The 24,289-nt window shown below is 57.5% G+C and overlaps 5 protein-coding genes across 5 annotated transcripts; 2 read left to right on the top strand and 3 right to left on the bottom strand.

The window, feature by feature from the left end:
• Positions 1 to 320: 320 nt before the first annotated feature.
• On the top strand, positions 321 to 8,534 carry MKK02DRAFT_17943 (putative alpha-1,3-glucan synthase; the record flags this gene model as incomplete). The annotated part of the gene is made up of 17 exons (XM_053085864.1): positions 321 to 474; positions 573 to 649; positions 709 to 940; positions 986 to 1,136; positions 1,182 to 1,294; positions 1,337 to 1,463; positions 1,506 to 5,406; positions 5,442 to 6,290; positions 6,337 to 6,490; positions 6,534 to 6,611; positions 6,699 to 6,892; positions 6,942 to 7,096; positions 7,144 to 7,361; positions 7,410 to 7,567; positions 7,615 to 7,837; positions 7,888 to 8,176; positions 8,225 to 8,534. The coding sequence occupies 17 exons, from the start codon at positions 321 to 323 to the stop codon at positions 8,532 to 8,534; spliced, it is 7,383 nt and encodes a 2,460-aa protein (XP_052943549.1).
• A 332-nt stretch (positions 8,535 to 8,866) lies between these two features.
• Positions 8,867 to 11,736, bottom strand: MKK02DRAFT_28542 (uncharacterized protein; the record flags this gene model as incomplete). The annotated part of the gene is made up of 4 exons (XM_053087581.1): positions 8,867 to 10,150; positions 10,204 to 11,217; positions 11,287 to 11,593; positions 11,669 to 11,736. The coding sequence occupies 4 exons, from the start codon at positions 11,734 to 11,736 to the stop codon at positions 8,867 to 8,869; spliced, it is 2,673 nt and encodes an 890-aa protein (XP_052943548.1).
• Positions 11,737 to 12,317: 581 nt separating this feature from the next.
• MKK02DRAFT_17700 (Bestrophin, RFP-TM, chloride channel-domain-containing protein) lies at positions 12,318 to 14,274 on the top strand (the record flags this gene model as incomplete). The annotated part of the gene is made up of 6 exons (XM_053085826.1): positions 12,318 to 12,500; positions 12,565 to 12,694; positions 12,882 to 13,032; positions 13,126 to 13,774; positions 13,822 to 13,883; positions 14,010 to 14,274. 6 exons carry the CDS (start codon positions 12,318 to 12,320, stop codon positions 14,272 to 14,274), a joined length of 1,440 nt encoding a protein of 479 aa, XP_052943547.1.
• Positions 14,275 to 15,888: 1,614 nt separating this feature from the next.
• MKK02DRAFT_38428 (uncharacterized protein) lies at positions 15,889 to 21,793 on the bottom strand (the record flags this gene model as incomplete). The annotated part of the gene is made up of 12 exons (XM_053090098.1): positions 15,889 to 16,522; positions 16,577 to 16,855; positions 16,912 to 17,087; positions 17,138 to 18,088; positions 18,133 to 18,521; positions 18,574 to 18,764; positions 18,814 to 19,560; positions 19,619 to 20,256; positions 20,943 to 21,056; positions 21,110 to 21,368; positions 21,484 to 21,655; positions 21,748 to 21,793. The coding sequence occupies 12 exons, from the start codon at positions 21,791 to 21,793 to the stop codon at positions 15,889 to 15,891; spliced, it is 4,596 nt and encodes a 1,531-aa protein (XP_052943546.1).
• Positions 21,794 to 22,634: 841 nt separating this feature from the next.
• Positions 22,635 to 24,118, bottom strand: MKK02DRAFT_38427 (ADP-ribosylation factor family-domain-containing protein; the record flags this gene model as incomplete). The annotated part of the gene is made up of 7 exons (XM_053090097.1): positions 22,635 to 22,710; positions 22,770 to 22,845; positions 23,142 to 23,280; positions 23,340 to 23,399; positions 23,659 to 23,762; positions 23,951 to 24,016; positions 24,091 to 24,118. The coding sequence occupies 7 exons, from the start codon at positions 24,116 to 24,118 to the stop codon at positions 22,635 to 22,637; spliced, it is 549 nt and encodes a 182-aa protein (XP_052943545.1).
• Positions 24,119 to 24,289: the final 171 nt, after the last annotated feature.

The following is a 24,289-nucleotide window of genomic DNA, read 5'->3' as shown; positions in this document are numbered from 1 at the left end:
ATCTCCCCCTCTTCCTCACTCGACATCCACAGCGCGTCGATACATCGCCCACGACAGACGCGTCACAGAGATCTCGGTCGATTACCAGGCAGAAAAAAGTCAATTCCCGCAGGGCACAGCTCCCTGAATCTGAACCGCATTCTCGCCCGCGTGGCAGAGGCTTTGGTGTGCATCTCAGCACCTAGGCCGATATATTTCCTCCTCCACTTCTGTCCATCGACACTCCTCACACCGACAGAGAGTGAACAACGAACCCATCTCCTCCTGCCGCCCCCCTCACCCCCACTCCCCCCTCGACCATCCGTACCATCGCGTCCACAATGCGGGCAGGACCCAGCTCGCGATCGCGTTCGGCGGCATTTCCCCTCCTATCCCCACTCGCGCTCCTCTCTGCGCTCCTATTCTCCGCACTCGGCGCTGTCGCGCTCAAATATAACGCGACGCTGGACCCGTGGAATATCAACAAGAACACTGGTGAGTCGGCCTTAGAGCTCCTGGGGGGATGCAAGCTGTGCAGACTACCATCTGCCGCTCTGCCAATCTTCTCCGCTTGAATGGTGCTGATATCGCAGACCCCAACGCCGCTATCCAAGACTACACCACCACCCGCGCCAACACCACCTACACCAAATCCCCGACAAATTGGCGCGTAAGTTGTCTGCCAAGCCACTAGAACCCTCCGGTCTGGCTCAATCGCTAACTCGTCAGTCTCTACCATGTTACACTCTTTTGCTCGACAAGTGGATGGACGGCAAGCCCGACAATAACGACTTTTTCAAGACCCTGCACGAGTATGACTGGAGAGAAACGCAGATGCGGGCGGGTGGTGACGCGACGGGATTGATGAGCGCCCGGAGTCTGGATTATTTGCAGGGAATAGGGTATCAGTGTATCTATATCGCCGGAACACACTTCCTCAACATGCCCTGGCAATCGGACGGTGAGCTTAGTCATGCTACGAAAGCGGGATGGAGCTGATGGACAGGATACTCTGCCATCGATTTCACACTGATCGACCCGCACTACGGAACGGTCGAGGACTGGCGGAAGATGATTGACGAGATGCACAGGCGAGGCATGTACATCATCATGGATTTCACGGTCGGGACTATGGGAGATTTCATCGGTTTCAAGGGGTGAGGTGGTACCTTCTCAAACGCTGGGCCAAAGCTGATTCCTAGCCATCTCAATTCGTCCACTCCCTGGCGGCTCGACGAATACGAGGTTCAGTGGAAGCGTCCTCCTTACGCGCCATGGGGCTTTGATTACTACCCGGACTTTGACTTCAACAACGGTACGTCGATCTGCCGTAACGAAGACCTTGGCTGATTTGCAGAATACAACTCGTCCTGCCAGTACCCCACCTTCTGGCTCGAAGACGGTACGATCTACGACCCGGGAAAGACTGGATGCTACGCCAGTAACTTTGACCAGTATGGAGATATCGAAGCTTTCGGTGTTTTGTAAGTCAACTCGACTCTTAAATAGACCACACTGACGATCAGCCCCGATTGGCAGCGTCAATTGGCTAAATTCGCCTCCGTCCAGGACCGTCTCCGAGAATGGCAGGTCCGGGTCTCGGACAAGATCAAGATGTTCGGGTGCTTGACTATTCAAGCGCTCGACATTGACGGTATTCGTATCGACAAGGCCACCCAGGTCACGGTCGACTTCATGGCGGACTGGTCGCACCATACGCGTGAATGCGCCAAGAACAACTTCGGCAAGGACAACTTCTTCATTCCAGGAGAAATCACCGGTGGAGACACCTTTGGCGCCCTCTACATCGGTCGAGGCCGTAGTCCTACCCTTCGTCCTTCGGATTTCAACACCGCCGTCAACCTTACCCAAGCCCAAGGCCAGTATTTCCTCCGGGATGCCGGTTACTCGGGTCTTGACGCTTCCGCGTTCCATTACTCGGTATATCGAAATCTGGCGAGATTCCTCGGGATGGACGGAAATCTGAACGTCGCGTACGATATCTCGGTCAACTTTGCCACTGCGTGGTCAGAGATGGCGGTCAGTAACGAATTCCTCAACGTCATGACCGGCGAGTTCGACCCGCGGCACCAATATGGAACGACCAACCAGGACGTGTTCCGCTGGCCCGGTCTCGTCAACGGTACACAGCGTCAGCAGCTCGGTCAATTCGTCTGCAACCTCGTTCTCCCCGGTCAGCCGCTCGCGTGGTACGGAGAGGAGCAGGGCATGTACGCGCTGGACAACGGCGCTGCCAACTATATCTATGGACGTCAATCCATGGTGTCGAACCAGGCTTGGCAGCGTCACGCTTGCTACAAGCTCGGATCGGAGCAGTACTACAACATGCCCTACGCCCGCACCTTGACCGGTTGCGACGACCCCTGGAACTCGCTCGACCACTTTGACCCCACCGCGGAACCCCTCCGCAGCACCCGGAACCAGCTCTACCTCCGCTCGCGGTATCCCTCCCTCCAGGACGGGTTCGGTCTGGTCCAGCTGGGCAACTGGACTCACTTTATCCAGCTGCCCGGTTCCAATACCACAAAGACCGAGCTCGGACTGTGGTCAATCAACCGTCAGCCCCTCAGCTCCCAGCAGGGCAAGAACGGTTTCCGGTCGAACGGAACTATCGGGCAGTCGGTCTGGATGCTCTACACCAACGAGAACCACACCATCACCCACACCTTCGACTGCAAGCAGCCCGACTGGATCTCTTCTCCCTTCCAGTCCGGCACTCGGGTCAAGAACTTGTTCTACCCGTTCGAGGAGTACACCCTGCAGGACTCGCAGGACTCGTACTTCAAGAACCAGATCGCGCCCTGGACTGGCTGTCTCGGCCAGGTCACCATGCAGCCGTTCGAGTACAAGGCGCTCGTCCCCATCGCGGAATATCAGCCGCAGCGGCCGAGTATGACCAAATTCACTCCCGGTCATGACGCTCGTATCCTCCTCAGCGGTACCACCCTCGACGTCACCATCGAGTACGACTCGGAGATGGAATGCTCCTCGCTCCAGGGCGCCATGACCTTGTCGTACTCGCTCGGCGGATCGGACGCCAAGCCCGTCATCAGCGCCGGCTCGTGCGCGGCCATCCCTGCCGCCCAGCGACCGATCCCGACTTTGGTCGCCACCGCCCCCTCTGCGTGGCGGTGGACGGGTCAGATCACCGGCGTCGTCGAGGGTATCTACGACCTTCGGATCGGGAGCGTCAACGCCTACCAGAGCACGCTCAACACCGGGCGCACGGATCACCTCATGTTCCGAGTCGGTCAGGCAGGCAATCCCATGGTCTTCCCCCTCGGCGCCGACTACAGCTCCACCCTCCTCTCGCACAACGGCGGCGTCTACTCGCTCAACCACTCGGCGCCTGGTGCGGACCAGTTCAGATACTCGGGGAACTTTGGTCAGGACTGGTCAGACTGGCAGGCGTACTCTCCCCAGACCAATTTGAACGACTCGACGTTCAAGAACAACTGGTGGAAGGGAAGCCACGTCATTGTCCAGTACTACTCGGAAATTGCCCACTCGGGTCAGCACATCCAGCACGCGGACGCCGAGTACAGCGGCTTCCAGCGGCGGTTCCCTCAGCTCCTCGCTCGCGGTCAATTCAACAACTGGGGTTATGACCTCGGAGCGTCAGCTTCATTCAAGCTCCAGGAGTCGTCCAAATGGGTCATGCCACTCTCGTCCTCGTGGCCGTCCTACATCCAGCTCAACGTCTGGGCGTACGACGACTACTTCTACGGTGACACGGACGGAGATGGAGTCATCGACCGTCTCCCGCCCAACGCGCTCTCGCCCAACTTTATGAACATGTCGCAACCCCCGGCTCCCTTCCTCGCCTGGAACGTCTTTGTCGATGACCACACCGGTGCCTGGTCCGTCGAGCCCATCGGAAACGAGCGGGTCAGCATCATCGCCTTTGCCCTCCTCCTCTCCATCCCCATCATCACTGCCTTTATCGCCGCTGCCATCTTCCGGTACTCGTTCTACTCGATCAAGGTCAACAAGTGGGGTCTCAAGCCCAAGGGCAAGGAGACCAGCTACTTCCCGATCATTGGCGGAGGCGAGAAGAAGGAGAAGCACATGGATGAGAAGGGCGCTATGGTGCTAGCGGACAAGCCGCACAAGGGATCGGACAAGATCATCGGGTGGCCGGAGGACCCCAACAAGCGGAGGAAGGTGCTTATCGCTACTCTCGAGTACGAGATCATCGACTGGAAGCTCAAGGTCAAGATCGGTGGTCTCGGTGTCATGTCGACCCTGATGGGCAAGGCGATGACGGATGTCGACCTGATCTGGGTTATTCCCAAGGTCCAGGACCTGGAGTACCCTCAGGGAGACTACGCCGAGCCGATCGAGGTCATCATCTTTGGCGAGCCGTACCTCATCGAGGTGGAAACCCATCAGCTCGATAACATTACCTACATCATCCTCGACTCCCCCGTCTTCCGCGCCCAGACCAAGTCGGACCCGTACCCCCAGCGAATGGACGATCTGTCCTCGGCCATCTTCTACTCTACCTGGAACCAGGCTATCGCCGAGACGGTCCGCCGATTCCCGGATATCGACATTTACCACGTCAACGACTACCACGGTGCCCTCGCTCCCCTCTACCTCCTCCCCAAGGTCCTCCCCATCTGTCTCTCCCTACACAATGCCGAGTTCCAGGGTCTTTGGCCATTGCGGACCAAGGACGAGATGAAGGAGGTTTGCGCAGCATTCAACATCCCCAAGGAGGTCTGCAGCAAATACGTCCAATTCGGAAACACCTTCAACTTGCTCCACGCCGCCGCCAGCTTCATCTCGATCCATCAAAAATCGGTCGGTGTCGCCGGTGTCTCGGACAAGTACGGAAAGCGGTCCTGGGCGCGATACCCCGCACTCTGGACGCTCAAGAACATCGACTCCCTCCCCAATCCCGATCCCACGGATATCGCGGCTCTTGATGAGCAGCCCATGGCGGTCGAGCGGATCGAGGTGGATACCGAGGCGGAGTCTAAGCGGCCTGAGTTCAAGCGACAGGCGCAGGAATGGGCGGGAATCAAGCAGGACCCCACTGCGGACCTGTTTGTCTTCGTCGGTCGTTGGTCTAAGCAAAAGGGTGTCGACCTTATCGCCGACGTCATGCCCTCTTTGCTTGACAAGAAGCCAAAGATCCAGCTCATCTGTGTCGGACCGGTCATTGACCTGTACGGTCGATTCGCCGCCGAGAAGCTCTCGCGGCTTATGGAAATGTACCCGGACCGGGTCTTCTCCAAGCCGGAATTCACCAGCTTGCCACCCTACCTTTTCTCGGGCGCCGACTTTGCCCTCATTCCGTCGCGAGATGAGCCGTTCGGTTTGGTGGCTGTCGAGTTTGGAAGGAAGGGTGCTTTGGGTGTCGGAGCGAGGTTGGGTGGTTTGGGTCTTATGCCGGGATGGGTGAGTCTTAGCGAGAGGGCTTTGCTGATATCTAGTGGTTCCCTGTCGAGTCGTCCGCAACGGTCCACATGCTGTCGCAGTTGACCAAGACGATCAAGCTGGCCTTGAAGTCGACAGAGCATGAGCGTGCCATTCTTCGTGCACGATCTGCCGTCCAGCGTTTCCCGGTCGTCGAATGGCGTCAGCGTCTCGAGGACTTCCAGAAGCGGTCGATCAACGCGTCTCGAGGCATTGCTAGCGAGCATGCCTGGGGTTACGACCTCGTCGGCCAGGGTGCACCTCTCGGCGGACGGACTGGCTTCTACGCTCACGAGATGGGGTCCACTACCTCGCTCGCCGGTGGAGAAATGCCGCCTGGAAACCGTCCTATGTCTGGCGCCCCGCACCTCGACGGTCAATTCGATAACAATCAACTTTCAGCCAACGGTCCCGCTTACCACGACCGGTTCAAGCAGTCTCAGCGGAATCAGAACCGCCAGTCTGCCGAATCCTTCTACGACGAGGACCCGAACGCGGAGCCCTTGTACTATGGCGACAAGCGCCGGTCCAAGAAGTTCTTTGCTGGCGGGCAGGACGACGATGCCTCTTCGAGGGGATCCTCGGATCACGGCGAGTCGACCGCGGCTGCCTCCATGCGCTCAGGAGCGGGCGCAGGTGGTGCCCCATACGACTCGTTCTTGGCTGCTGCCAACAAGCAGTTCTCCAAGACGTCTGGGAACCGGAACGCGCCCGACCCGCTCTTTGACAGCCGTCAAAGCGTGGATGCCAACTTCATGCCTTCTCGGCCGTTCTCCATCCACTCGCGCGTGTCGAGCTTCGACTCGATCAGCAGTATTGTGGAGGACAAGGGTGCCAGTTCGCCATTGAACAAGGCTATGGACTCTGTGAGTGAATCCGGCGGTCAGCAAAGAGGGCAACGCTGACTTTCAGTTCACTGACTCTGATGGTGAAGTTGCCCAAAGCTTCGTTCAGAAGCTGAGGGATCTGTCGGCGGACAACTCGAAGGGCGATCTGTGTATCGAGAAGTTCTTGATCAAGTCTGAGAAGGCGTTCTTCACCGAGATCAAGAAGGAGAAGATATCAGGTGCGTCTTGCTTGCCTCGTATAGGATCCAAGCTAATCATCAGCCATGTCAATACGCTCAAGCCGAGACTCGTTCGCCCAATCTCGCGCACCAAGTATGATTGACGGTTTCCGACCAGAATGTGAGTATTTCTCTCTTGAGTATCCGCGAAAGATCGGTCTCTTATCTCCTTTTCCCCGTGTAGACTCGCGCCAATCATCTTATACAGCTCCATACCAACATTCGGCTTCCGGACACGGTCACGATGACGGCTACATCGACAACTACGGCGGCGGCGAGATGTATGATGATGGACCGAGCAACGAGGCGCGCATGACCCGACTCCAGGTCTTCATGCAGCACAGCGTCGCTGGCTGGCCATTATACACCATCATCATCGCTCTGGGACAACTTCTTTCAGCTGTGAGTAGGAGCCAGGTCAACGTACGAAGATCATTGTGCTGATATGCAGACTTCGTTCCAGCTGAGTCTACTCGGCGGTTCAAATACCCTGAAAGAGGTCGACCTGTACATCGTCTGCGCCATCTTCGTCGTCGCCACCGTATTCTGGTACACCATCTTCAGGATGTTGCCGTCCGTCTGGGTCTTGTCGCTACCATGGCTTGCGTAAGCTTAGTCGTCGCGGAGAGTAGACGCCCCAAGCTGACGTCCAGCTTCACTGTTGCCTTCCTGCTCATCGGCTTCCCTTCACTGCACGGTCCCTTCATCGGTCCTCGGCTCATCATCACCCGGGTTGCCACTTGGGCCTACGCCATCGCTTCGGCTGCTGGTTTCCTCCAGTTCGGTCTCAACTTCGGAGAAGAGGCTGGAGCCGCGACCGAGGTCTGGATCACTAGGGCTTGTGTCGTCCAGGGTCTGCAGCAGATCTGGGGTAGGTCTACTCATATCCTCGCTAGAAGTGCTTTTGCTGACTTGCCAGTCTCCGTGCTCTGGTACTGGGGATACACGCTCAACGGGACTGACCCTGCCAAGTACGAACCGCCACAGTTGATCCTCTACATCGTCTGGCCTTTGGCTGTCATGTCGCTGGCATTCTCGTGGTTGCTCTTTGCAGGTCTGCCAGAGTACTACCGACAGGTAAGTCTCCTGGTCCAGTGATGACCCGAGGTGGAGCTGATTTCCAGATCCCGCCTTACGTGCCCAACTTTTTCAAGACCCTCGTCCGGCGGAAGTTGGTCGTCTGGTTCCTCATCTCGGAGGTTCTGCGGTCGTACTGGCTGTCTGGACCTTATGGGCGGAACTGGCAATTCTTGTGGTCGGCCGTCGGCGTCCCGTCGTGGGCGGTGGTCATCATGATCACCGTCTTCTTCATCGGTATCTGGGGTCTGCTTATGGGTATTCTTATCAGTGAGTTGATGTGCACATCGATAAGACTGGACACCAGCTGACGTGCGTAGAATACGCCAAGATTCACTCGTGGTTGCTTCCCGTCTTTGCAGTCGGTCTCGGTGCACCTCGATGGTGCCAGATGTGGTGGGGTACCTCAGGCCTGGGGCTGTACGTTCCCTGGGCTGGTGTTGCCGGACCATACGTCTCGACCTGTCTCTGGCTTTGGCTCGGTGTGCTCGACGCACTCCAGGGTGTCGGTCTGGGAATGATTCTCCTCCAGACCCTCTCGCGTCTCCATGTCTGCGCTACCCTCGCGGGCGCGCAGCTCTTGGGTTCCATCGTCGTCATGGTTGCTAGGTAAGCTGGCTTATTACCACAATTTCGAACCCAAGCTGACATTAACAGGGCCACATCGCCATCAAAGGTCGGACCTGGAAACGTCTTCCCCAATCCGGCAATCTGGAACCCGTCGACCGGCGAGAACAACCCCTTCGTCCACTGGGAGTTCTGGCTCGCATTGATATGTCAAATCGTCATTGTCATTGGCTACTTTGTCTTCTTCCGAAAGGAACAACTGGTATGTTTCGCCGCTCTGCTGCCCTGTTCGAAGCTCGAGCTGACTCCTTGCAGAGCAAGCCATAGTTGCCGAATGAGGTCGAGGAGGTGGAAGTGGAAGAGAAGAAGGAGAGGGGAGAGAAGGGGGATCGGGGGATGATCCTTCCTATGATGTTGAAACGAGAGGATGAGGGAACGAAAGTACCGATTCTTATGATATTGATGGACACTTTGAAAGGTATCTGGCCTGCTGTACTCCGTGTATCTCACGCTCGTTTATGATTGCTTTGATTAGAGTAACATGCATATACAGTTCTGTGGACTGGACGTGGGCGCGCTACGCCGCTGACCGAGAGGAGCGGGTTTATGAGCATGATGGTGCATGAATACTACCTCTCGATCCAGCTTGATATATACAACCCCTACTTTCTGCACAATTGGCTGTCCCACTGATACTCGTCCGCCGATCCCTATACAATTGACCACTCAGTACTAATCCCTCCACACTGTGAAACCCGTCTCCCCGCCGCCTACCGTATCGAAAAACCCCTCACCAAAGTACCCGCCTCTCCCCTCTTCGCCCCCGCCGCCGGTACTCCGCGCTTGCTCCGAATCGGCCCCGCCGCCTGTAGCTCCTGGCGCTGTCTGCTCAGAGCCTTTGCTACCCTCCACCCCCTTGTCCACGACCTGCGTCCCGCCCCGACTCCAGCTTGCGGGCACCCTGTCAACCCCCTTCTTGTTCTCCGCCCCACGTCGAACTGGCCCCTCTTGATCCTTCCACCTGACAGTCTTCTTTCTGCCTGACCCCTGTGCGCCAGCCTCTACCGCCACCGCCTCCTCCTCTTCCTCATCCTCCTCGATGACGGGTGAAAGCCCCTGTCTCCCCTGTCCACCTCCCCACCGATCCTCCTGACTAGGCGACGAGAAATTCTCAATCTCCTCCCCTGGCTCTTGATCCCCCTCTTCCTCCTCTCCCCCCGAATCATTCGGGCTTTCCGACCGAGTAGTAGCGTACGGTAAGAACTTGCCGTGCTGGTCCCGTGGACGCAGTTCGATTGGGAGAGGGACCGATTTCGTCCGGTGCGATCGTCTACGAGCGATGGGGATCCGCCGGCCGCGATCCTCGTACTGGACGAGATGATCGGGAACGTCGTATCCTGCCCAAGCGCCCTCCGTGACCCGGATTTGACGCTCAGGAGCTGGGCTGGGTGACTCGGAGGTATCGGATGGGGAGGTGAAGCTGTCTCGTTCGGTCTCAGAACCGGAGGAGAAGTCGGTCTCGGTTGAGGAAGGTGGATAAGGGGGAAGAGTCCCATATTGACGAGGATCGGTATGATGGGGGCGCCGCCTATCTCTTGCACGTGCATTGGCGATTCTTGAGTCTTGAAGCCGATCATGGGAACGCCGACGGGTCTGACGGGCGGGGGGATCATAAGTAGAGAGCTGGTCGAGCTGGTCCAAGGAGGAGTGACGAGGAGACCGATGGTGGGGCTGACTCCGCCTCTTCTTGCGAAGCGGTTCTTGATGATCTCGTCGGCGAGTGTGACCGCCGTTGCTCCGCTCACCACGGTGCGCCGGCTGGACGTACGACTCCGATTCACCGTGCTCTTCATCGCCCATCTCGTAGACGATAGGTTTCTCGAGCTCATATGAGTCGTCGCGATGCTGACGGTCCCGCTTGGAGGCGCTCAGGATGGACTTTGGCTGGACGCTCCTGGCAGCTCGACTGGGCGGAGAGTGGACGGGCTGACCACCGTCGACGAGGGGTCTGCCCAGCTATGGTATGAGCTCAAGCTTCGCAGAAAGTCAGGAAGAGGATGTTAGCTCACCTCATCTGCCATCTCATAGTTACCATTCAGCTCCTCGTCCCCCGATCTTAGATTCAACTCATCCGCAGACGAACTGAAATCTTCCACCTCCACCTGATCCTCCAGGGACTGTACAAGTTCCCTTCCCGTCTTTGCCTGCCGATCATCGGAGCGTGATGGCGCCCGACGAGGGCGAGTAGGAGTCTCTAGCGTCTGGAAGGCCTTGGTGAGGGAGGAAGGTATGCCTGACGAAGATGGGGAGGAGGACTCGTGAGGGCGCTTTGACTGGCGCAGGCTGTGGTCGGGCGGTGTGTGGGCCTCTGGGATCCCGCCTGGGAGCAGATGAGAGGGTGGGAGAGGTTGAGGAACGAGCACCCATTGACCGGAGCGGGGATCGAACATGGGTACCGGTGGGGATAACGGGTCGAAGAGGGGGGGCGCTGGCAGAGAGGGAGCAAGAGCGGGATACTGCCAGGGACCCCCGAATGTCGGGATAGAATAGGATGGAGGGGCGACAGGATGGAATTGTTGTCGAAAGTCCTCCATGAAGCTGTCCGCAGTCCTAGGCACCGGAGTCGGTGCAGCGTGGCCCTGATGTGCGCTGGGGAGAGGAAGGTAGGGATGACGGCGTTGAGCGAAAGCGGCTTGCGCGAGAGGGTGCGGCGGCGGAGGCATGTGGCTGTTGAGATTGCTCGCTCCGCCGGGATATTGCTGAGATGGTTGGTGATCCGGTCCGGGCAGATAGAGAGAAGGCGAAAGACTGTGGGAACCATTTGGGAGGTAGGGGACGGAGGGTTGCTGGAAGGGGGTTCCTTGCTGGTGATGCGCTGTCGATGATCCCTGATGATGCTGGCCAGCTACACCCGGCGAAGCGATGGGTCGGATAGTGCTTCCTGGGTAATAGAGCGGCGGAGGAGGAGCTCTTGCAGGTGCCTGCTCGGAATACGCCGAGGGCTGTCTGGAAGGAGGAGGAAGCTGTTGTCCAGCTGTTGGCTTGGGGTAGAGGATATTCTCGAGGTCGGAAGGAAGAGCTTTCTGTCGAATGAGCTCGTTATACTGGGGTCCCTAGCGGAGCTCGATCTCTTATGTGATATGGAGACTTACCGCTTGCACTGGAACTTTGATCTTCCGCCAGATATCTCCCTGATTCCCCTCACCTCCCTCTCTTCCCTCAATGCTCTGCTCGCCTTCAGCACCCCAGCCGCCAGATCCACCCGGCCTATAGCGGAAGCTGTCGAGGTTCCTGCTCACTGGAGCCTGAAGGGCAGATGTTTCGCTTCGCATAGCGAAGGAAGGCTTGGGAGGAGCTCTATCGAAGCTCGCGATGTTGCCGAGATCGCGATCGTACCGAGAATTCTGCGAGTTCCGTGCTGTCTTTCGTACTGGCGCCTGAGGGGGAGGGGCATCCCATCTGGAAGTTGATCAGCTCATATAGCTCATCGAGGATCACCCGAGTAGCAAATAGACGCAGGACGACGGCACTTACCCGCTCTCGGACTCTGCTTCCCGTCGTGCCCGAGCCGCTATGGCCTCTTGTGCCAAGCCGAGAAGCATACTGGAGAGCCACGATACCTAAGATTGATATCTATAGGAGAGCATGCGTCCGGAGGGAGACGCAGGAGTCATACGCAGAGAAGGAAGAGGGAAGAAGGAAGAGGAGAAGGGTTGCGCTGGCCTTAAGCTCAGGGGGTTACGTTACCCAAGCTACACATTCCTTAGTTTCCCCGCGTTTCGGAAACCGGAATTCCGGGTGTCCGGGAAAAATCAATCCGTGTACGCTGAAAAATCCCCACCCATCTATGCGGCAATGCGATTCCATACTATTGGACGATCGACGACCCCAAACAGGACGCAACGATGTAGCAGATACGTGCCAGCTGTTGGATGTGTGATTTGTGTTGGTGGTAAGGCTGTGAGGGGTGAGAGAAAGTGGATATATACGGGGTCAGGTATGCAGCTGCTGGTACGTACCGCTCCGGTTATCCCTTGTCCAGTGAGATAGCCGTTTCCTTTGAAACATCCCTGAGACTGGAAGACAACACCCTGTATGCCCATGTATCGCATCTACTTCATCCAGATATATAGCTTCCAAGCCAGTCTTCCGTGGAGTCAATCCATCCGCCATGTCGCCTGTTATGCCCGATCATCAGGCGCCTCACCGCTCTGTGCGCGTCTTCGTCCGCGCTATCACCGCAACGGCTCTCTTTCGTATATGGCCCACCCTGATCTTCATGGGAGGATGGTCATTGATGGTCGTCATGGTGAACAGGAACACCGATGTGGAGTTCACGTTTCCTGCAACTATGGTGACAGTCCTGGTTAGTGAGCATGCCACTCGCTTCTTCCGTGGTCGATAGTGAAGAAGATGTGCTAAGTCTACAGGGTGTCTTGCTGGGTCTGACACTCAGCTACCGTACCTCGTCTGCATATGACCGCTACTGGGAAGGACGAAGACTTTGGTCGCAGATTATCCTTGCATCGAGGTCATGGGCCAGAATTGTCTGGATACACTGTACGTGTCTGTGCGCGATCGTCATCCGCCCGTGCCTCTCCACTGTGTTCTTTGCCTGGTCTTTGCTGCGCTCGTACCTGCTACCCTGTCATACTCACACCCGTCGACCTCGATCTTCCCATATACCCTTCCTGCAATACCTCTCACACAAATCACCCGGAAATGGCGGACGTAAACTGATAGCCAGGTCCTGATAGCCTATCCGCTGTCCCCATAGACGATGTCGACGGGAAGGCACTGGACGAGACCCGGGCGGTGATGGAGAAGGCGACAATGGTGCATATGGCTCTGGCATTTGCGGTGGCCGTGAAGCATTACTTGCGCGGAGAAGAGGGCATGTGAGTTAGCGTTCCGACCTCACCATCGTTACATACAAGGACTCCCAGCTCTGCAGCGCTACGACCTCAGCTTGGGACTCAGCTGATCCACAGCTTCTACGAAGATCTGTACCACCTGGTCCGCTTCATCCCCTCCCTGAATCTCCCCTCCGGGATCCCCTCTGGCATCGAGGCCAATATCGGGTCAGACCCCGCTCGGCGCCAGGTTCACAAGCAAGGTTCCGCTTCCTCCTCGCACATCTTCGACTACCCCTTGTCCGACCGATCCACCTCTCCCTCTGTCCACAAGCCCGACGATGGCTGTCCTCCCCTCGACCCGGCACATAATCCCCCAAAGTTCAGATGGGCCGATGTGTTCCCCGTCAAGTTCTTCCTCTCTCGCCGTCACCGCCAGCGAGCCGCTCAGCGTCGTCAGGACCTGAAGTCTCGCGCGCGAGCTGTCGCCTCGAGAGAAGGAGGCGGCGTCGGCCATAACGTGCCGCTCGAAATCAGCATGTTCATGTCCGTCTGGGTCGCCCAGATGCAACGCCGCAAGACTATCGACGTGCCGACTATCAACTCGCTACTGGCGCCTATCCAGCAGATGGCCGAGGCCCTCGTGGGTTTGGAGCGGATCTTGACAACACCGATTCCATGGAGCTACAATGCGCATATCTGGGAGGTGACGTGGGTATATTGCTTGCTGTTACCGTTCCAGCTGTACGGGGCAGGGTTCAAGTGGTTGACCATCCCAGGTACCATAGTAAGCCATGACGTATCTGGTCAGATCTGACGATGCTGACGTATTAGATCGTCGCCTACATCGTCATCGGCTTCGCCGAGATAGGGGAAGAGATTGAAAATCCGTTTGGGTGAGTCTGCGGACCTGTCTCACAGAGATCTGGAATAAATGACCGAGGCGCGCGGGGGTTTTTGGGAATTTCTGCCCATCTGTCTCAACTTCGAACTCGTCGCACTAACTTGATCTGACGAGACAGGTACGACCCGAACGATCTCGCCCTCGACACATTCACCCAGAACATCATTGCTCGCGAGCTAGCGGCGATCGTTGCCCGTCCGTTTGCTCCGCCCGAAACGTGGATTTTTTCTGCCGAGAACAAGGGGTTCGGTCCGACCGGTGCGGGTGACATGCAATATCAAGGCGTCAGCGAGGTGAGGCGGTGCCTGGCTAGATCTCTTGTGAATGGGGGGGTGAGCGAGGGACCGGCAGTAAGCAGGGGAAGTGGGGAAGAGACGGTCTGACAGACGGGACCTTTGTTTATCGTGCGGCGAGGAGCGCCTTACCATGCATGCCCTTCTACATGGTATGCATGGCTTCCTTGTGCAGACCTGGGGACGCGTCGAGGTGCGGGTGAGCTGAGGCCAGCGAGGACATGAGCCTCAGTCGCCTTCGCGCCGGCATGTTCTACAAATCTACATGCCGCGATGACGCCAGAAATTTCCCATTCTGGCAATTTGGGCACTTGCTAGCCATGTTTCAGGTTTACCGCCCTCCACCCATATGGTCCACCGTCGGCATCTACCCTGAGGAGGCTGCAGAGAGCGTTGTTTGGCGTCCCAGGGGTATAAGTAGGCCCGGAAAGAGTGGCAAATGATGCATCCCCCTGCCCATCTTACCGCATCCACCCACCCAGACGAAGCCCCACCGCCAAAATGGTCTTGACGAAAGTCTACGAGTTGCGCTGCGCCGCCTATCCACCCCTCCTCTATTCCTTCATCGACGGACATTTAAGGACTGCCCAGCAGACAGTATTCAACGGTCACGCCTATATCCTCGTCACTGAGTATCCTGCTTCTTCCGTACCCTTGTCGATGTCGATCGGTCTACCCACTGCCGGGGCCGTAATGGGGCGGCTTCCGCGAGAAAATGGTTCCGAGCGGACCTTCAAAGTCTTCGAGGCCTACCCGCCTATATTCCTGTGAGTTACAGCCCATACTACTCGATATTACTGCAACGAGCGACGCTTATTTGTAGTGGGTCGGCGAACGAGGTGGCGAGCATGAGAGTCATGGCGAGTCAAGAGACAAAAGAGCAGAAGGTCTGTACTCTCAAACATCCTGATTGACGGCATTCTGGGACGAGAGCTGATGTCTCTTAGGCCGAGAGTCTGCGGGTAAAGGGGACACTGTTCTCGAAGACGTTGGAGATGGAGCCCGAGGACCCAAACTCGGTCTACGCTCTTGCCGCTAGGTCTGCCGGGCAGCCGGTTGCGGTCAGGACTGCTAAGGTGACCTTGAGCTCAACTTCCCAGCCGCTGGTAAGTTCCAGACAGTACACCCTGTTTCCATCACTCACACTCCAGTCCTTGAAGTCCTCGACGTCTAGCTCCGAGCTCGACTCCTCTCCCACCCAGCCGTCGACTCCACTTCCTGAGCAGCCAACAACCTCCTGCGCCAAACGCCGACGAGCGGACGACGACACGGATATTGCCAGCCCAAGCAAGCGGCAGCGGGGCGACGAGAAGTAGGAGGGGCGATATCGTGGGCACGAGGCGTCTCGGAAGAGGACAGAGCAGGAGATGTCGTCGGGGTTTTTTGTCTGTTGCGCAAGCTTTTGCCCTTCGAAAAGTGGGCCTGAGCCACATTTTGTTATAGCTTTCTTCCTCTTCTTCACTCATATGTATTGCCTTTCTCTTATCAAAGATCATGATCTACTCATTCGTACAGGCATCGCAATCTTCAAGTCGGATCTTGTACACCCACTTCCCCTCCCTCTATCCCTTTTGAGCTACCACTCTCAGGATCTCCATCAACGCCTTCCTCAGCCCGGACGGCACAGATCATGTTCTACTCATTCATTCAGGTATCGCGGTATTCAAGCCCGATCTCCTACGCCCGCTCTCTTTCTCTTTCTCTTTATCCCTTCTGCGCGACGACATCCAGGATCTCCATCAACGCCCTGCCCAGGCCGGACGGCTCATTCCCCACACGCTGAATCACCCCGCCCAGCACGTTGCTCACCACGGCGACGACCCTCGGGTAGTAGCTCGCCATCTCGGGCACCCTGGGATCAATCAAGCTTGCAACGCGCCGCTCCCACTGCATCGCCCGGACAAAGGTGATGTCGTTGGTTGGGAGCTCGGCGAGGGCGAGGGCGAGCCGATGGTACAGCGTCAACATGACCGCCGAGGAGAGGGGAGGGGGATGGGAAGGCGATGGGTTGATGGGAAGGAGGTAGTCGGTGATGTTATAGTGGGCATTGAGGAGGTTGATGGTAGCCGAGACGTGCGGGCTGGCTAGGGCGGCAAGGAAGGCGTCTTCGAGCTGCCGCGGGTCAGGCATAGGGGGTGCGTGAGGTGGGGCCGGGGCCGGAATGGCAGCCGCTGGAGGTGCGGGAGGTGAGGCTAGGGCGGGAGGAGCTGGAGGAGCAGCTCGGACTTGCTCGGAAAGGGTCGAAACCTGACGACGAAGTTCCGCCATCGCCTCAACCATATCTCTGAGGCTCTGATTCTGCGCATCGGTCGAGGCCGGAGCGAGATCTTTCCTCATTCTATGAAGTCAGCTTTGCCTACTTGTGATCGGCCGAAGGCAGTATTAAGCTTACTGAGTCATCTCTGACCTCAACTCGACCGCAAGTCCCTCAAACATCTTCCCCGTCGCCGTCGTCACAGCCGGCACCACGACCCGCTTGATCGAGTCCTGCACCGCCCGGTCCACCGTCTGCTGCACGATCTTGCTGATACTGGCCTGAACGACGGGAACGAGGATACGCTCCAAGTCGGCAGGGACGGTCTTGAGCGAGTCCTTGATGGACGTGGAGACCAACGTAGGAAGCGAGGATGTCAACTGAGACTGGACGGTGGTGGTGATAACGGGCGTGATACTGAGTTGTCAGCTATGCTAGCCTCATGGGGAATCCCGGCATCAAAGCTAACGCACCTCTTCTTGACCTCATCTCGGATCAGAGTCGTCATCATACCCTTCAACTCCTTCTCCACCCTGACAGTGATATCCGTAGCAAGCTTGTCCCCGCCCATCGAGTCGATGCGGCTATTGATACCGCCAATCTGACCAGAAAGAGCCTGGCGGAATTGAGTGACGATCCGGTCCTCCATCTATCGTATCAGCTCGATGGTTGCACAAAGGAAGGGTATGCTCAGCTCACCTTCTTCATCTGCTTGTTCGTCTCCTCTGCCAGAGCCTTCGGACTCGTCTTCTCTACAATGACCGGCTCGTCGTCCGACTCCTCCTCAGCAGTAGCGGAAGCGACAGGTGCTGTCTGCTTCTCGACGGCTCGAGGGGTCGGAGCAGCCTGCTTGGGCGTGGAGATGGTCTGCTTGGGCGTCTCCTTGTGCTCGACGATTGGTGCCGGTTGTGGCTGAGCTGGGATCGATGGTCTGGGCTGGGCCTCTTCGACGTTCGCCTCCTTTGACGACGCCAGCTCCGGCTCGTTCTTCTCCTCGGCCAAAATAGACGCTTCCTTCTCCTGGTTGACCTCAACTTCTCCATCCTCGGTCGGGGGTGCCGCCAGAGCATCCATAATTCCCTCCCCAACAACAGCCATACTGATCCCCTTCGGATGCACATAGATGATCTCTTGCGCCTCTTCCGCCTCCCTCGCCTGCGCAAGACTCAATACCGCATCCAGCGGAACATCCACCATCTTTGTGAATGGTATGACCGACTCGCCTTCGGCGGTATTGACCGGCGGGCGGCCCTTGAGGGCGTACTGGAAGCCATAGAGCGTCCCGCGGGCCTCGGGCGCCGTCACCCACAGGACGGACCGAGTGGTGTCGTATACAGCTTGGCAGAAGCCGAGAGGTGTGCCCGTGGAGGAGGTGAGATGGAGGGTACCGAGGACGGAGATGGAAAGTGTGATCTGAACGACGTCGAGGATCGTGTTGTTCTGCCGGCCGATGAGGAGGTTGGTTTCGCAGAATTGGATGGAGGAGGGGTAGTCGGAAGTCTGAGCGGATCCGGTCGGGGAGGAAGAACGGGGGAGTTCCTTGTGGAAGGCACGCTTACGAGTAGCGACAGAGTAAATGGTGAGGTAGTTCGAGTGGGAGATGATAGCGAGAGCTTGCTGAGTGGCATTGAAGCAGAAGGCGGCCGAGGGCTACTTGGTCAGCTGTGCACTTTCTTCAAGACTTCAAAGCTTACCCCTTCGCTCTCCATGATAGTATTCCTGCGCACTATTTCCTCCATCGCAACATTCCCCCTCTCCTTCCTAGGGTCTAGCAAGACCACACCCTCACTTCCCCCAATAGCCAACAAGCTCTCCTCGCCCCTGTCCACCCATTCGACCTGACTGATCGTGCCAAGCGCACCGTCCGCGTCTTCCCCGGCGATATGCAGGACCTGGTCACATGGCGGGTCATCCTGACTCCAGGACGTCGGAACGCGGAAGACAGTCACGGACTGGTCGGCGCCGAGAGCGGCAATGTACGTCGGAGCGACAGCGAGGTCGAGGACTGTTCCGGTTTGAGCGGCTTCGGGGAGCTGGAGGACTAGTCGGGAGCCGGTATCTCGGTCGATGAGGCGGAGTCTCCCTGTCGTATGAGCTCATGCCTGTGAATGCCGTCATCACCGCAGACAACTCACCAGCAGATAGCGCATAGACCATCCAGCCTCGCGTGAGACCGACGACCCGACCAGCCTGGGATCGTCGGATAGGTGCGTGCTTGAGCATAGTAGTCGGGATGATGTTGACTGCACCAGTCTTGGGGCCGAGGAAGGCGTGGGGGTCTTGAGTATGAACATCGACCGTAGTGTCCTTGTTGACAAGGTCCAGTCTACTCGGTAAGCTAGAATCCGCAGTAGGAAGAGCGTAGCTGAACTAACCCCATGCCCTTCTTGCCTTGGCTGGCCTGACCACCTCGCGCACGCGGGACCGACTTCTCGCTAATGACCGACGCAGGAGCCGTGGAGGACACTGCGTTCTTGGCCGACGCTGTGCGTTTGTGTCCGCTCTGAGCGCTGCTAGCAGGGCTAGCGGCTCGGGAGGACGACGACTTGGCGTTCCCGTTCTTGAGTAGCGTACTAGCCGGGGCTGGTGCAACAGCAGCAGCGGCAGTAGGAGCTGTAGTCGCAGTCACAGGCGCAGAGACTTTAGCGTCCACAGCAGCCAGCTCCTCCTTGCTCGGCTTTACGTCCGCCACCTCTGCCTTCTCCTCCTGAACCGCCGGTGCAGGGTTCGATGCCTTCTTCTGAACGGCAGGGGGAGCAGAAGGAGGAGGGAAATCAAGCGAGACAGCCGGGATCCCCGCCTTGCTCTTGTCCAAAGCCGACCCGGGCCGCTTGACGCCATGCGGGACCGTCATTACCATCGGCAGCGCCGGAGCTGGCTTGGGAGGGGGACTGAAGGCATCAAAGGGGGAGACGAAGTGGAATGGGGATCGAGCGGGCGGAGGGGGAGTAGGCGCCGAGGGGTTGGGTATACCGGTGTTGGTAGAGTGATCGCCGTTGGCCTCTCTCTTGATTTGAGAAATAGCAGGGTCGACCGGCTCGGCCTGTCTCTCGACGATAGGGGCAGACTCGGGCTGCTTCGGCTCGGGAATGGCGAGCTGGGAAGCTTGCTGTGCTGTCGCGCTACATCGATCAGCTTGCTCCACGCTCCACGCTCCACGCGCCTCTCAGATGAACCCACCTCGAAGCACTCTTAAGACCGGCCAATAGCTCCGTCACCTTCCGATGCGCCTCCGCCTCCGACGTTGTCGCAGAGGCAGACCCATTCGCCTGCGCATTGACGGTCTGCGCGATGGGCTGAGCCGGAGCGGGCGCAGGAGCGCCAATCTTGCTCAACATCCCTAGCAATCTGTTCTGCTGGTCCTCCTTCCCCTCTGTAGGCTGTGGGGATCTGGCCGACGGGGCACCAGTAGCAGTGACCGAGCTCGCTGCGGATCCGGACCTCTGTGGAGCCGGTGCGGGCACTGTGGTACCGTTAAGACCGGGTGCCGGGACGGGACCTCCAGGGGCAGGAGCGATACTCTTGAACAGATCCTGGAGCGAGATCGACTGGAAGCTCGGACCAGGGGGCGCCGGGGTGGGCTCACGGGGCGATAATTGACCAGAAGGGGGCTGGGGTTGAGCGACGGAGGTGGGGTTCTGAGCGGTGGTTGAGGGAGAGGAAGAAGGGGAGGGAGAAGCGGTAGCGTTGAGCATGGCGAGAAGGCGGTTGGGGGTAGCGGATGACATGACGCGTAGTGCGAAGGCCTCCAGGCTGGTGCGTGGAGAAGGTGCGGTATCCTTTGCTTGAGAAAAGAAGAAGTAAGAAGGTGAGGAGTACTGGGATACGTCAGTTGAGTTCGCCCACTTCGCCCGAGCGATCCACGGCGCTTTACAACTCACACGCTGCTGCTCGAGGGGACGTACAGAGTAGGCTTGAGTATGCTCCGACGCGGTAGCAAAGGGTATACTCGGTTGTGAGGTATAGGAAGATGCAGAGGTAGAAGGAGGAAGGGGATAGGTGTGTGCCTCGAGGTCGTCGGTTGAGATTTCGAACCTTCGATCGGCCTCCACTCGCAAGAACCCAGCTGGGACCGACACCGTCAGCCCGTGTCTGTGCACAGCGATCACAGCGCAGCTTCTTTGGCCAAGCCTCTGCTGTTCATCCCACAGCCGGTTCTTAAAGCACAGACCGCAGCTCCCATGCTTCTCCAGGTAATTAGTAGCTGAAGCCTCAAAACCACAAGCAGGAAAAGATTATAGCTATATATCAGACAAATACGGGCACTATATGTATGGCTGCCGACTGTTCTCTCTTCCCCCTTCTCCCACCCTCCTCTTCCTCCTCTCTACGCTGTCTCCCGCTCCAAAAAGTGTTCTAGGGTGAATGGTCGGGTTTAAGGATATTGGAAAGTCGGATCCCCGGGGAAGAATGAGTGGGGGGAGGGATGAACAGGTCAACGAGTAGCTTAGTACTGCGAATGTCAGCTGGGCTCTCTCATCCAAGCCGGCAAAAGCTAGCTCACCTTCTCGCCGGCCGCACGACCGCTAGCGAACCGCCCGAAAGCGCCGCAGAACGAAGTGCAGGTGGCGAGGAAGAGCGCGACGACTGCTCCGACGGTGAACCAGTTACAGTTCCCCTGTCCTGTCAGCTCATGTCCTAACCCCCAGTAATCTGAAGCGCAGAACTCACGAGCTCAGCCACGTTGCCCGAGTCCCTGACCCTGTTGCGGACGAGGATCCAGAGGACCATGTCGATAACGAAAATGACGAGGGCGGCAACGGCAGCGATGGCCGAGAAGAGGGCCATGAGGATGGTGGCTATCCGGCTGGCGGCGAAGATGCCGATCAGGCCAAAGATGAAGGCGAGGAGGGCGACACCGCCGGCGATGGGGTGGATGATGAGGGCGTTGGTCAGGCGCTGGAGGGCGACTTCGTTCGAGAGGTTAGGGCTGGGAGTCAGCTCTGGCCGACAGGTATGAATTTGGGGAGAAGAGGAAGCAGGTACGGGCCTCCCCATGAAACTGCGAATGCCTCCCTCTCCTCTATGCCAGAGGAAAAACTCACCCTCCGGGGATCTGCAAGTCATACCCAATGCTCCTGGCGGTGCACGCCGCGCCCGAGACACACCGGCCAAAGACACCCCAGTATGTGGTCTGTCCGCCAGCCGTGGTGGTCAGGAAGTTGACAACGTTCCACGCGGGCGGCGAGATGGACGCGAAGAGGAGGAGGACCATGCCTGACTATCAGCGATCCATCCCGGTGCACCGAAAAAGAAGGTTTGAACTGGGCCCGAAAGCCCAGCCCATGTCAACAAAAAGCAAGACTTACCGGCAAAGGCGAAGAAGAGACCGGGGAAGGCAGGAGAGAGACCCATCGTAGCTGTCGAGTATCGGTCGAGGTTGGTCGAGTGAGTTGAACGAGTATTGATGGATGAGAGAAGAGGATCTTCCCGCACAGACGCTTGGCCTAAAAAAAGGGGGTTGTTGACGGACGCAAAAAGGTGTCGACAGGTGTCAAACACTAGTTTCTTCCGGAGGTTTCAGTTGGAGACGGTACTGGAAAAACACACTGGGTTGAGTGGGTAGCTGGTATTATATGGGGGATGATGTATGTACAGTCGCAAGAGCAGAGAGCAGGGGGCAGGGGCAATGGGAGGGAGGTATGAGGGGGTGAGGGTGCAGCTGTCCGTCATTCTCGCTGCAAGTGGAAATCCGGGTAAAAATCGCCGAATTGAGTAACAATTACGGGCCGTTCCCGCATCCGCTACGTCATTGCCGGGTCCAAATTCGGCTAATTTCTGACGGCTTTACGTGATTCGGCTTCGTGGCGTTCAACGCTACCGATAAAACTGCTCGAATCGAAGAAGACGGGCTCTGCAGCTATTACCCTGCGTCATAGTCATGGCTGGTAGCCTGGTACACCACGCTTTAGGCAGAAGAGACCCAGGAGACGAATGCATACGGTCGACGGAAGAGCGACCTTCACCAAAAGGGTATATCCAGCAGCATAGACCAATAAGAACAGGGGCGTATAGCGTATAGCACAGACAACGGACGGAAGCAGGGTATAGGCGAGGCGAGGCCAGGCGGGGACAGGTGCAAGTGCAAGGGGCGCAGAGCAGCGCAGAGAGATCCGATCTGATGGAAGGCGATGATGGGTGGAGGTAAATTAGGCGGAATGAGGAGTAAGGGCGGAGACGGCGAATTGAAGTGGAATCATGATTTCGTGCCCTTGACGTTCTGAGAAAGCCATTGGAGACCCTCAAACAAACCCTCTCCTGTGGTAGCGCAACTGAAGAGTCAGCTCGAGCTCACGGTGCTGGTGTAAGGACACTTCTGAGCTTGACTTACCTTGGGTGCACATACCACGACCGGTCCCGCATCTTGTGCAGCCCCAGCTTCTCGGTGACCTCGGCAGGGGACATGGCTGAACGTCAGCATTACCCAAGCATGACCTGAAGATCGCCACAGCCGAGCTGGAGCGTATGCGCAGAGTCTCTCCTCTCAGCTCATCTCTGCCTCTCTTGCGCACGTCGCTGGAATCTCCACCGAGATCTGGGATCACACCCTCGTCACGCAGACAGCGCACCAACCACCTCCAACCATGACCTTCGACTTCCTGCCCTCAATCCCTCCCAACTGTGTATCTCGCGGTTTTCCCAGATCTCTCTCCCAAACCCATCCAATCCCAAGCTAGCCCGCTGTGACAGATCCAAAACTCACCTCCAGGTAAATCCTGCTTGTTTGAAAACACCATCAACAGACAATCCTTCATCTCCCTATCCGACAAGATCCTGTCCAGTTCTTGCCGCGCTTCGTCTATCCGGTCCCGGTCCGCCGAGTCGATAACGAAGATGAGACCCTGGGCGGTGTCAGCTCTACCGTCTCTCTTGCCAAGGGCGACGCGGAGGTGGAGCTCACCTGCGTTCCGGTGTAGTAATGTCTCCATAGTGGACGGATCTTGTCTTGTCCTCCTACGTCCTAAGAGGTCAGCTTCTGCCGAACTCGATTGCGCTGGAGTCCCGACTCTATGCCCCACTCCTTGTCCGTTCCATTCTCCTGCCTGTGATGACCCTCTTGCATCCCCTCTGTTCTAGCATCGAAGGTCCCTCCCGCGGACTTTTTGATCCCCGCCAGTTCTCTTCCCTCAACCTGCTCCTCTTCGCAGAAACCCCCTCACAGCGTTAATGTTGCAGGGGCACAGGCCAGGATACGGTAAAGCCTTAGGTGCCAGACTTACCCATACGTTGAACTTGACGTTCTTATACGTGACCGTCTCAACGTTGAACCCAACCGTAGGGATGGTGGTGACCGATTGGTTGAGCTTGAGCTTATACAGGATGGCTACAGATTATCAGCTTCTCGGAGCCAGTAGCTCAGATCCCTTCGATCCCAGTGAAGCTCTCTTCCCTTGGACGACCGCTTGTGCTTGACCAGCACCGCCCCTTGCCCCTGCCGTTGTTGACACCATCCACACCATACGACTCCGGTCTCTTGTGCACGCCCAGCACAACCATAGAGACATCACTTACTAGTCTTCCCCGCAGCATCCAGACCCAACATCAAAATCCGCATCTCCTTATTCCCAAACAGCTTGCCTATACAGGATCAGCATTCCACCCCTTCACATTCCTGCTTCGCTTTCCAATTTGTCAGAAAGGGTTGGACCTACCGAGCGCTTTACTAAGCTGACCACCCATCGCTTCTTTACGCCTTCGCGAGTATTATATATGCAGTGTAGATTGCCTATTGGGCAAAGCGCGATCGATGTACAAAGCGCGCGATGGGAAGGGGTCCGAGCGTTGAGACTCCTTTTGATTGTTGACAGATCGTCCAACGCGATTCTGCTGGACGTATATTTCAGGTAGATG

This window comes from Dioszegia hungarica, assembly GCF_025882075.1.
Source record: "Dioszegia hungarica strain PDD-24b-2 chromosome Unknown MKK02contig_16, whole genome shotgun sequence".
NCBI classification, from domain to species: Eukaryota; Fungi; Basidiomycota; class Tremellomycetes; order Tremellales; family Bulleribasidiaceae; genus Dioszegia; species Dioszegia hungarica.
Note: the sequence above shows the minus strand (reverse complement) of the source record. Positions and strands in the feature narration are given on the sequence as shown.